The 12959-nt window shown below is 34.5% G+C and overlaps 1 protein-coding gene across 1 annotated transcript in view; it reads left to right on the top strand.

The window, feature by feature from the left end:
* LOC148947200 (mucosa-associated lymphoid tissue lymphoma translocation protein 1-like) overlaps positions 1 to 12959 on the top strand; it is an 84865-nt gene that overhangs the window by 17750 nt on the left and 54156 nt on the right. Inside the window, exon 4 of the mRNA XM_089096929.1 lies at positions 4912 to 5086. Coding sequence (XP_088953055.1) covers positions 4912 to 5086 — 175 coding nt within the window. The remainder of the gene's footprint in view (positions 1 to 4911; positions 5087 to 12959) is intronic.

Below are 12959 nucleotides of genomic sequence, written 5' to 3' on the forward strand. Positions count from 1 at the left end.
TTTCCCCACCCCTTTCTTTGAACTAATTCTGTTTATATGAGAGTTAATGAATGTTTTAGTATTAACACACACCTATTAAGCATCTGCTCTCCTCCCTAACAAGGAAAGAAACAGAGAGTGTAAGACAGTGGCGGATCCAGGGGAGGGGCGAGGGGGGTGCCCCCCACCCTAACGTAGTCTAAAGTAATGTAACTTACTTAATTAACGCAAGATTGCGTTAATTAAACTTGCTATTTTTCAATCCAAACATTATTGTCAATCGGTGTCCACAAGTTATGCAAGCTGTCTATTGTTCATATATAAGGTTTTTTTTATCAAAGACGTAATCGTATTGACTTTGAAAAAAAAACCTCATTCGATTTCAATTGAAAGTTTTAGATCCGTTTTTTAAAGTCAAGAATAATCGGACAGCAAGCAACCCCCCCCCCCCCCGTGCCATAAAAAATCTAAACGTTCTGCAGTCAAAAACGAACAAACCTTATTTAAAAAAACATTCCGGAAAATAAGATTTTTCAAATAAAATTAAAAGTTATTTTAAACTTAAGTTCAGGATATAAAAATAAATTCTAAAATTAAAACTCTAAACGAACAGAAATTAATATTAAAGAATAAATGAAACCCAAAACTAACATAAATTAAATAAACAATCATAGCAAAAAACACACGACAAGTAATAATATAAATGAATAAATAGATCTTAAAGCGAGTAATGCTTAGTTTGAATATGAAAATCAAGCTTAAAACGAAAAAAAATAGTTTGCTATTAAAGTATAAATGAAACTTAAAACGAACATAAATTAAATGAACAATCAATGCGAATAAACGTACAATATATATTAATGTAAATGAGTAAATAAATCTTAAAACAAGTGAAACTTAAATTGAATATGCAAATCAAGTTTGAATCGAACAAAAGTAACTACAAACAAGAGTTTGGGTATCGCCTCACTGCAGAAGCCTAAAACCTACCGCGTCATTGGCGCTTTACTGAAAACAAATTATATTACAAATTTGTTCTTTTGTACTTAATATAGAAAATAAATATTTAAATTACAGTAAAATCTTGAACTGATGAGCGTTCAGCAATTAATTATCATTATGCATAAAACATTCAGGTTAATTTATTAGTTCTTTCCAAGATTGGTCAAGACAAATATAGTTTCACTACAAACAAAAGTTGGATACTGCCCCCTTCTTTAACTGTAAAAACCTGAAGCCTTCTGCGTCATTGGCGCTTCACTGAAAACGAATTACTCTTATATTACAAATTTATTCTTTTCCAGTTCTTACAGCATTGAAAATGAAAATAAAAATTACAGTGAAAAAAATCTTGAACTGGTGGATCTTTCAACAATTAATATCATTATACATCTAATATTGAATTTGATTTTGTTTATACTTTCCAAGACTGTTCAAGACTCATACAGTTTTTAGTAAGCCGCCACTGACTCATTAGGTTTTAGGCTTATGCAGTCGGGTGATACCCAAACTTTTGTTTGTAGTTATTTTTAGTTGATTAAAGCTCGATTTGCATATTCAATTTAAGTTTCACTTGTTTTAAGATTTATTTATTCATTTACATTAATATATATTGTATGTTTGTTCGCATTGATTGTTTGTTTAATTTCTGTTCGTTTTAAGTTTCATTTACACTTTAATAGCAAGCTATCTTTTTTCGATTTAAGCATGATTTTCATATTCAATCTAAGCATTACTCGCTTTAAGATATATTTATTCATTTATATTATTACTTGTTTTTGCTTTTTGCTATGATTGTTTATTTAATTTCTGTTCGTTTTGGGTATCAATTTTTCTTTAATACTAATTTCTGCTGATTTTTAGTTTAAATTTTAAAACGTACTTTTACATACTGAGGTTAAGTTTGAAATGAACATTAATTTCATTTGAAAATATTATTTTTCGGAAAGTTTTTTTAATTAATCACTTGAAACTGTAGCATTAATCAATGACAAAGAAACGACATCAATTAGCCCTGTTTTTAGACCACCCCACATCAAACGCTGAGTTGAACACGGGTTGTGGAGATTATGGTTCTGAATACGCGCTTTTGGGTCTTTCAGAATCTGTGTTCAATCATGGCTATTCTGTCGTTTTCTAATTTGAAGAATCCGTTCCAACACGTTTGGAAGCCGTATATGAAAACGCTTTGAATATTCGCTGAGTTGAACACGGAGAACCTGAAGATAGTTCTGTCGAACCCGCTTAAGGTGCGCTTCAAATCTGCTCCATGAAAACGGGAAGTCGGCAAAGCTGATCGAAGTCCTGGAATCACTTTTGTCATTCTTAAGTTATAAGCATAGGAAGATCGCGATATTTTGGGCTCAAAACACGCTTTTCTTAAGCTTAAGACACCTTTGAGACAAGTTATGACACCTCTCTTTTGATATTGAGTGTGTGGGCCTATTTTATAGAATATAGTCTACTTTAAGAAAACATAAATATAAAAAAAGGGTCGAAACATGCATTTGAAAAAAACGAGAAAAAAACATATATTTGTACATGCAAACCATCGGGTGCGAATGAACGGGCAAGCAAAGCAAATTAGTGGTCATATCTTCGCTGTCACGTCTAAAGACCTAACAGATTAACAATTCTGAAATATTTCCGGAAACTCTTTTCTAAGCTGTTCTCAAATGGAGAATCAGCTGGGTAATGTAGTTCAGAAGCTAAAGTATTATTGAACCTAAATTGCTGCTGCTGATCATGCTTTCTTCAGGCCTGCTTTCTTTTGTCCTCCAATTCCTTCATCTCTAAAATGAAAATATTTTGTGCATATTGCATTAGTGGTGCCTCGGTCCCTCCTCCCCCTTATAAATTTCAAAGTTTTTACGATTTTTTTTACCATCCTCCAAATTCCCTATTCCCTACCATGCCCTGTGGACAGCCCAGAAAGCAGTTCTTGGTGATTATCTCTCACATACGAGAATGTCAGATGATATTTTTAGGCATTACAACGATGATATAGCAGTGCTAGTTGGAGATAATATCTAATTTGTAAAAATAAATGTTTCGTTTGATAAGCGAAACAAACAACGTAAATGTTCATCACATTGAGCTCATATAGATAATTTATTGAACTGATTGATATAGATGGGGATAGGCAAGGAAGTACAGTGCCTCCCTCTAAAAGTGTCCAATAAAGCTATGTTCCTCCAGTGGACGAGATGTGAGATGGGGCTCCCATAGCTGGCTGGCTATACTCTACTCACAATTGACTAAGAATTTTATTATTAACAAAGTTTTTTGATAAAATAAAATAAATAAAAATGATTATAATATAATCATAAAGTATTAAAAACTAAATTTTAAAGTAATCTTATTGTTAATATTAATAGAATACCCGTGATGTTACTTTTTTTGCTATTCTGAAAAATTGATGTTTCTGCATGTGAGATGGATGTTTGCTAGCTGTTTGGTGGTTTTGTTTGGAAGTGTTGTTGTATTCTGTAGAATTCTGCCATTGGCTTGAAGCTTCAGAGTTTCAAGTTAATATTACAGAAATAGTAATACAGGGCTCCTGCAAAGTCATATTTTTTTATAAAGTTAATAAACCGGTCTCCTCATATTACTTTGTCTACTTTATTAAACTCGGAAAAAGGTATAAACTATTAAATTTTTCCAAGAAAATTAGCAATGTATAACCTTTGAAAGTTAGCAAAATACTAGAAAGTAAGTAAGTCAGAAAGTGAATAAACTGAAAGTGAATAAGTGAAAGAGTAAGTAAGTGGACTGAATAAACGCTTTAATTTGAGAGAGATTTACAAAAATAAAACTAAAAAAAATGCAAGATAATTCTCTATAAACAAAGTAAATCAGTTAACTGAGCTACATCACAACTCCAGGTCTGAACAATTCAAATCATTTGCTTAAAGAAATGGCTGTACAGTTGAAAACGGGAAATTCCTATGTGAATGGGGCAGACGTTTGTAGTGTTTACTTTGTGGTTAAGTTTATAAACTTTATTGACATAGTGGGAGATTTTATCTTTATCATTCTTTATAGACATAACCGTGAATTAACCTAATGTATGAAGGAAATCAAAATAAAAAAAGTTTTCAACACCTGGACCCATGTTAGTTCTCTTCATGCCAAAAAACCAGAATTATCTAAGATTTTGCTATTAATTGGTTCAAATTAAAAAAGTTTTTGTAAGTAAATCAGGAAAAATATCGCTAAATTTGACAAGGCTTTTTGCCCGTAAAATTCAAGCATTAACGGTCTGATGATTCCCAAAGACAATTACGCATTCAAAGGAAAGCCACACCTTCTTAAGGTATTTGGTGCCACATGTTTCTGCTTATTTTTTGCTTATTTTTAGATAAGATCATAGCCTTAATTATATTAAAGTACCAAGGACAATAAAAGTGAAATCTGATTGTTTAAATTGGCTAAATGGAAAGTTATACTGCCGTATTTATCTAAGAAAATAAGGAAAATTGGGTTTCGATTTGGCAGCACAGTTTTGGCAGTAGTGAGTGCCAACTAAAAAAATAAAAACGAAAAAAAAAATAAAGAAACGTGCGTGAAAAATCAGCGAAAAATAAGCAAAAAAGGGCACGAAACAGCTTAGGACGGTGTAGATTTTCTTTGAAGCTAATGTTGTCTTTGGGAATCAACAGATCTGACAATGTTAAAATTTTGCGGACGAAAAGTGATGCCGAAAATTAACTAACTAGTATTCCTTAATTATTTCACTGTTCAGTGTGGCAACACTGACGAAAACGTGATACTGTCCTTAAAAACTTCATGACTCAACAACCAAAAAGAAAGCATTAAAAAGCTACGGTTTTGAGGTGTGAATAGACCTAAGATGGGTCTAGGGACAAAAAATCTTTTGTCATTAGTACTTTCAGATATTGTTTAATATACTAATCCGTTCCTTAATTTTAGAGCCGATAAGACTTGTGCGAGATCTCCACACGGAGGAACTTTGGAGTGCTTTAGGAAGCAAGGTTCACCTAAGCTGTGAAGCAACTAGCTATCCACCGCCTACATACCAATGGTTTAGAGATGATGAGGAGATACCTGGTAGTACCCTCCCAGACTACGAGATTGATAATCTTAAGTAACGTCTATTTAATTATTTTTTGAAAGCTCAAGATATCCTACCCATCTAGTTCAAGATTACTGTATGTACAGCTTGTCAGCCGACCCCCTGATGATCGATTATGCCAATTTCTACCAATTGAGTAATCAAATTCTAATTTGGCTGTTAAATATTTTTCAAAGTCCCCCTGACTATGATCATTCAAGAATAATATCCTCTTTAGGCAAAATTGATTTCTGAAGTAAATAGTACAATTAAACGTCAGATTTAATTACAATAGGTTGAGAATTTGACTATTCAATTAGAATTATAGCATCCCTGTCTGACTCAATTTTCTATACAAAAAAAATTCGACAAGTAAATTCTCATCTGATGCGTGTTTTTGGTCCGACTCGAAACAGTTCTTGCTAAGGCTCTTGTCGTGTTTCCATGTCTTGATGATCCCAACAAGGAAGTCCCTGCCTTTCTTCTTCGCACCGTAACTGCCCTCAACTCTGTCGACTGCTGTACTCTCAAAGTTCAGCAGGCTTTACAGTGCTTTATTGTAACCATAGCGGCTGGTCCACATACCATTTGAAGTTTTATCCTCAAAGACAGTGTGAAACACTGTCTATTAAAAGGATTTTTTCCCTATTTGAACTTTAATATATCCTTAAGGACCGTAGTACCGAACCAGCCGGCTCTCTGTCATTGTTTTGACAGAGAGCCCGAAAAAAATCGGTTATATTAATTGATGCCCTCCGAAATTTTCAAAATAATTTTTTTTACAAATTTATGGCGCCAGTCTGTTAACACTTATGACCTGATAGGGTATTAATCAACCATTTACCTACGTTTGCTCCCTAGAGTCGTGTCTATTGAATTTCCTTTTAAAGGAAACAATGTCTAAAAAATCACCAGCGCCATATAGCGTTTGACGTTTTTGGTTTTTGTTTAAGGTTGGTAATTGTGTGGTTCCAGAAACTGAGATCAAACACTTATTACTACACTAATCTCGCCAATTAGACTACTTTTGCCTTATTATTACACTGAACAAATGCCAAGAAACGCCAAACGCTGGATGGCAGTGAGTTTTTTTGCGACACTAATGCAAGTTCTCACTCTTTTAAGTTACCCCTACACTTTGTTCTAACGCCATCTAGTATGATAGGTTAAAGCGTAACCTATCAAACTCGCTCTCGCTTTGTAATGGCAGTGCGAAAGAAATAATTGTAATCAATTATTCCTAGTCTAGTTTTTTTTTTAGTTCTGCTTTTCAATAATTTTTGGTGGTTCCTATAATTTACGATTTTTCTCATAGTTCTTTTTTCTCATACTAAGAAAAAACTCACCTTTTCGTTTTTTTTTGTGTTTTTTTGTTGTTGATACCATTGCCAGTTTCCACTCTTGTTATTTACCCATGCTTTGGGGGCTAGGGTGTCTTTCGCTTGACTTAAAACGATTTGTATGTCAAACAATGTCTTTTTGATTCGTCACAACATCAACAACAACAGCAAAAATAACAGAAAATCACATGCTATTAAACATTTACAAATAAGAGACCACCAATAAAGGTGGTACTACTGTCTACTACCCCTCTATTTTTTTATGAAATGTTTCTGCATGAATTGGAGTAAGATTGGAATCTTTTCTATTCTATATTTTTTTTTCTCCCTGCTTCTGGCCTCCCTTGCTTAATAATATTGAATGTCCCAACATGTTCCTGTTTATGTAGAAATATTCTCATAAATTAAATGAGCTCACTAACAATTTATCCTTTTCTTAAAGTCTATAAGATTATTATGTATACATTTTAGATGAGTTCTCGTGAAATATCAACACATTGGTATAAAGAGTGTTTTTTATATATTATATTTTTAGATTAATTTCAAAAAAATTTTTTCCACAAAAGAAGTTTTTTCATAGAAAAGTAAAGAACTATATTAAAACAAAAATGAGCAGAAATAAAGTCAAATAATTTTTTCAAGTCAAATAATTTATATATAATTTTAATAATTATATATATATATATATATATATATATATATATATATATATATATATATATATATATATATATATATATATATATATATATATATATATATATATATATATATATATATATATATATATATATATATATATATATATATATATATATATATATATATATATATATACCAAGGAGGCACACTTGTGCCTCTTTAAAGAGGCGACCCACCACAATGTTAAGCGATTTCCTAGAGGTCGCAGAGAGACGGCGGTGATCGCATTTTGTAGCTCAAGCTCAAACTAAGAAACGTGCAAAATTTCATCCTCCTCCGACTTTATCTTCATGGGGTAAACTGGGCCGGAAGTTTCGACCCTCCCACCACAGCCCCCCTTTAACGTTGTCCGATTGGGCTGAAATTTAGAGGTTAAGCTTTCCTACGGCCCGGGAGCTTATCCTCGAAATTTCAGCTCAATCCGATCACTTTTTTTTTATTAGCCACGCCTACAGGCCACAGTTGGCAACGGATCCGGGTTAATGAGGACTCATTCGAAGAGGAATTCGACCTGTAAGGGCCTTTTGATATTTTCAGACCAAAAAAATTATCCCCCGAATTTACAATTACGAAAAACCTCGTTTTCCTATAAGAGCCCATGTTAAATTATCCCACCACATACTCCCTTTAGCGTTGTCTGATAGGGCTGAAATTTAGAGAATAAGCTTTCTTAGGACCTGGAAGCTTATCCTCAACATTTTAGCTCAATCCGATCACTCCTTCCTGTTTTCCAAAAACAAAATATCAAGTTTTGTGGGGATTTGCTTGCGTCAAAAATAGATTCCACATACTAAAAATACAAGAACAATTGTGTCTCTTTGGTACAGTGGTCGATACTCCCGACTGTCAGGCAGAAGACCCGGGTTCGATTCCCCATCAGAGGAAATTTTTATATACTGAATTTAAAGTTTAAAAAAGAAACTCAGTTTCTTTTTTAAATTATTTGAAAAAAACTACGTTTTCTAAAGAGTTAAAGAGACTGAGTTACAAGGTCGACCCTTAAAATGTACAGGGATTAGGAGGCACAGTTGGGGGGCTGTTAAAGAGGCTGAGTCACACGTTCGAACCTTAAACCGTACAGGGATTAGGAGGTGCAGTTGGGGGGCTGCCGCCCCCCAAACCCCCGCTTCCGTATATGAAAGGGGCTGTGCCCTCCTCGACGCCTCGCTCTTTACGCTAAAGTTTGACTTTCTCACAACTCTTTTTTTTTTTAAACAATAAAAACTTTAGCGTAAAGAGCGAGGCGTTGAGTTTATATTGAATTTAAAGTTAAAAAAACACTCAGTTTTTTAAATCCAATCTATTAAATCCTTCGGCTCAACAGGCGTCTCCAGAAGAATATCACAGTCGGCCTTCAGATTACAGGTAAGTCTCCACTGCTTTGATAACATTATTTGAAAAAAATTACGTTTTCTAAAGAGTTAAATAAGTAATAAACTGTACAAAAACGTGCCGAAATTATTTGAAAAAAAACTACGTTTTCTAAAGAGTTAAAGAGGCTGAGTCACAAGTTCGAACCTTAAAACGTACCGGGATTAGGAGGTGCAGTTGGGGGGCTTCCGCCCCCCAAACCCCCGCTTCCGTATATGAAAGGGGCTGTGCCCTCCTCAACGCCTCGCTCTTTACGTTAAAGTTTTTATTGTTTAAAAAAAAAGAGTTGTAAGAAAGTCAAACTTTAGCGATATATATATATATATATATATATTGATTGTTTTTATTTTTATTGATACATGTTCATTGTTATTGATTGATTATATTGATTGATTGCATCAATTGATTGTTTATTTAATTTCTGTTCGTTTTAAGTTTTATTTATACTTCAATAGGAAAATATTTTTTTTCGTTTTAAGCTTGATTTTCATATTCAATCTAAGCATTACTCGCTCTAACATCTATTTGTTCATTTATCGTATTATTACTTGTTGTGTGTTTTTGCTATGATTGTTTATTTAATTTCTGTTCGTTTTGGGTTTCATTTATTCTCTAATAGTAATTTCTGGTCGTTTTTTGTTTTAATTTTAAAATATATTTTTATATGCTGAGCTAATTTTAAAATCAACATTACTTTTATTTTAAAAACTTATTTTTCGGAAAGTTTTTTTTTTATTAATTTTTGTTCGTTTTTTATTGCAAAAAATTTCAAGTTTTTAAAAATTCCTTATTTCAAAATCAAACTTAAAAAAAAACAACAACAAATATTCATCTAAGTATCAAAACTGGTATCAAAGTAACAATATCAAAGTGAAAAAATGGGTTTGAAGTTTATACGACGACGCCTTCTATATGAAGTGCCCCTGGAAAAAAATGGAGTGTGGGGGAAGGCTAGCTGCCCTCCAATCACTTTTGACTCTTAAAAAGTGAATTACAACTTTCAATTTCCAATCAACGAGCCCTCTAGGAATTTTATACGAGCATCCCTTCTATAACAACCATATATGTCCCCAGGTCATAATTTACAACGCCTGCCCCCGGGCCCTGGGGGGCTGTGTCGACACTGGAGTTTTTTGTTATGAGAACTTTAAACTATTTTTACAAAATGTCCATCTCAAAATTTTTATCTGATACATTTAAGACGTGAAGGAGGGGGGGGGGGGCTAGTTGCCTTCCGATCTCTTTTGACTCTTAAAAAGCCCTGGCAGCCCTGCCTCCGGACCCTGGCAGGTTCTGTCGACACAGGAATTTTTCTTATCTGACCTTTGAACTATTTTTAATGAAATGGCTATTATAAAAATTTTATCAGATGGGCTTGGGGGAAAAAAGGTGTGCGTGGGGGGGCTAGTTGCCCTCGGATATCTTTTGACTTAAAAATTGAACTAGAACTTTCAGTTTCCAATCAAATGAGCCCCCTCTGAAGTTTATACGGGCATCCCTTTGATAAGAGCCATATACACCCCCAGGACAACACTTAAAACACCTATTCCCCGGGCTCTGGGGGGCGTTTTTTTTATCTAATTTTTGAACAATTTCCAAAACACTGGCTATTTCAAAATTTGTAGCGGACGGGTTTGGGAAAAAAAGAGCTTGGGGATGGGGGGGGGACTAGTTTAACTCTCTTGACTCTTAAAAAGTGAACTAGAACTTTCAATTTCCAATCAAATGAGCCCTCTATGAAGTTTGTACGCTCCTTTCATAAGAACCATACATGCCCTTAAGGCATAACTTAGAATGCCTTAACCCGGGGCCCTGGGGGGTTCTATTGACACCAGATTTTTTCTTATCCGACCTTTGAACTATTTTTAACAAGATCTCTGTATAAAATTTTTCATCGGATGTGTTTGGAAAAAGAAGGCATGTGTGGGGGGGGGAGGCTAGCTGCCCTCGGATCTCTTTTGTCTATTAAAAAGTGAGCTCGAACTTTCAATATCCAATCAAATGAGCCCTCTCTGAAGTTTATACGAGCACCCCTTCCATAAGAACAATAGATGCTCCAGGGCATAACTTACAACGTCCCCGGGCCCTGGGGGGTGTGACGACACCTGAGTTTTTGTTATCTGACTTTTGAGAAATTTTTAACTTAATGGCTATCTCAAAATTTAATTGGATGCATTTGACGAAAAGGGACGTGGGGGGGGGCTAGTTGCCCTACAATCTCTTTTGACTCTAAAAAATTTAACTAGAACTTTCCGTTTCCAATCAAATAAGACATCTATGAATTTTTTACGAGCATCCCTTCAATTAGAACCATATATTTCCTCAGTGCATAACTTACAACACCTGCTATCGCGCCTTGGGGACCTGTGCTGACCCCTGAGTTTTCGCTTTTTGATCTTTGATGTTTTTAAAAAAAAACTATCCGACAGTTTTTACCGGTTGGCTCTGATGGAAAAAAGGGCGAGGAGGGGGAGGGCTAGGTGCCCTACAATCTCTTTTGACTCTTAAAAAGTGAACTAGAACTTTCAATTTCCAATCAAATGATCCCTCTTTGAAGTTAATGCGAGCATCCCTTCCATAAGACCCATATATGCCCCCAGGGCATAACTTACAACGCCTGCCCCCGGGCCCTGGTGGGTTGTGTCGACACCGGAATTTTTTTTACATGATCTTTGAACTATTTTTAACAAACTATCTTAAAATTTTTATTGGGTGCATTTGGGAAAAAAATATTTGGGGGGGGGGAGGAAGCTGGTTTCCCTCCAATATCTTTTGACGCTTCCAGTCAAATGAGCCCTTTCTGAAGTTTATACGAGCAGTCCTCCTATATAAAACATGTAAACATCACAGGCATAACTTTGATCCCTTGCCTCTGAAGGCTGTGGGGGGAGTATCCAGCTTAAACCAATAGCTTTAGGAGATTCCCATTGTGTTGAAAAAAATGGCTGCATCGAAATATTGATTGGATGTGTTTGAGGAAATGGTGGATTTTGAAGGGGTGTCAGCTATCCTAAAACCACTCGACACTTCACAAGGAACCACCCATTTAAATTTCTAATCAAATTAGCCCCTTCTGAAGTTTCTAAGGCGACGCTGTGTATACAAAACCTTATATGCCCCCAGGGCATAACTTACAACCCTTGCCCTTAGGGCTGTGGGGGAGTTGTCATCCTCAAAGACCTAATTTCCAGAACTAAAAACTACGTTTAATAAAATGGCTGTCTAAAAACTTTGATTGGATGCGGTTGGGGGAAAGGTGGGCGTGAGAGGGGGGTGAGTCGGCCTTCAAACACTTTTTACTCTTAAAAAGGGTACTACCCCTTTGAATTTCGAATCGAATGAGTTTGTTTTGAAGTTTCTAAGACACCGCCTTATATAAAAACCTTATATGCCCCCAGGATATAACTTAAACCCTTGTCTTGAGGGTTGTGGTGGAGTGTCCTCCTCAAAAACATATTTTCTATCTGTAAATCAATTACGCTGAACAAAATCGCTATCTCAAAATTTTGATGTGCTGTGTTTGGGGGAATGATGGGCGTGGGGGGGCTAGTTGACCTCCAATCACTTTTGACTATTAAAAAGGGCACTAGCCCTTTGAATTTCAAATCGAATGAGCCTTTTTTGAAGTTTGTACGACAACGCTTTCTATAAAAACCTTATATGGCCTCAGGGCATAACTTTAAACCCTTGCCTTGAGGGTGTTGGGGGATTGTCCTCCTCAAAAATATATTTTCTATCTGGAAATCAACTATGATAAACATAATGGCTATCTAAAAATTTTGATTGGATGTGTTTGGGGGAATGATGGGCATGGGGGGGCTAGTCGCCCTCCAATCACTCTCAACTAATAAAAAGGGCACTAGCCCTTTGAATTTCCAATCGAATCAGCCTGTTTTGAAGTTTCTACAACGACGTCTTCTATAAAAAAAAACCTTATATGCCCCCTCGGCATAACTTAAAACCCTTGCCCTGAGTGTTGTGGGGGAGTGTCCTTCTCAAAAATATATGTTCTATCTGGAAATCAACTACGCTGAACAAAATGGGTATCTCAAAATTTTGATTGGATGTGTTTGGGGGAATGATGGGTGTGGGGGGAGGGGCTAGTTGCACTCCCATCACTTTTGACCCTTAAAAAGGGCACTAGAACTCTCGATTTCCATTCGAATGAGCCCCCTTTGAAGTTTCTACGACGACTACTTCCATATGAAGTGCCTCTGGGGAAAAAAATAATATATATATATATATATATATATATATATATATATATATATATATATATATATATATATATATATATATATATATATATATATATATATATATATATATATATATATATATATATATATATATATATATATATATATATATATATATATATATATATATATATATATATATATATATATATATATATATATATATATATATATATATATATATATATATATATATATATATATATATATATATATATATATATATATATATAT

Source organism: Artemia sp. Qi Xiang Cuo, chromosome 11 (assembly GCF_049724085.1).
Source record: "Artemia sp. Qi Xiang Cuo chromosome 11, ASM4972408v1, whole genome shotgun sequence".
In the NCBI taxonomy this organism is placed as follows: domain Eukaryota; kingdom Metazoa; phylum Arthropoda; class Branchiopoda; order Anostraca; family Artemiidae; genus Artemia; species Artemia sp. Qi Xiang Cuo.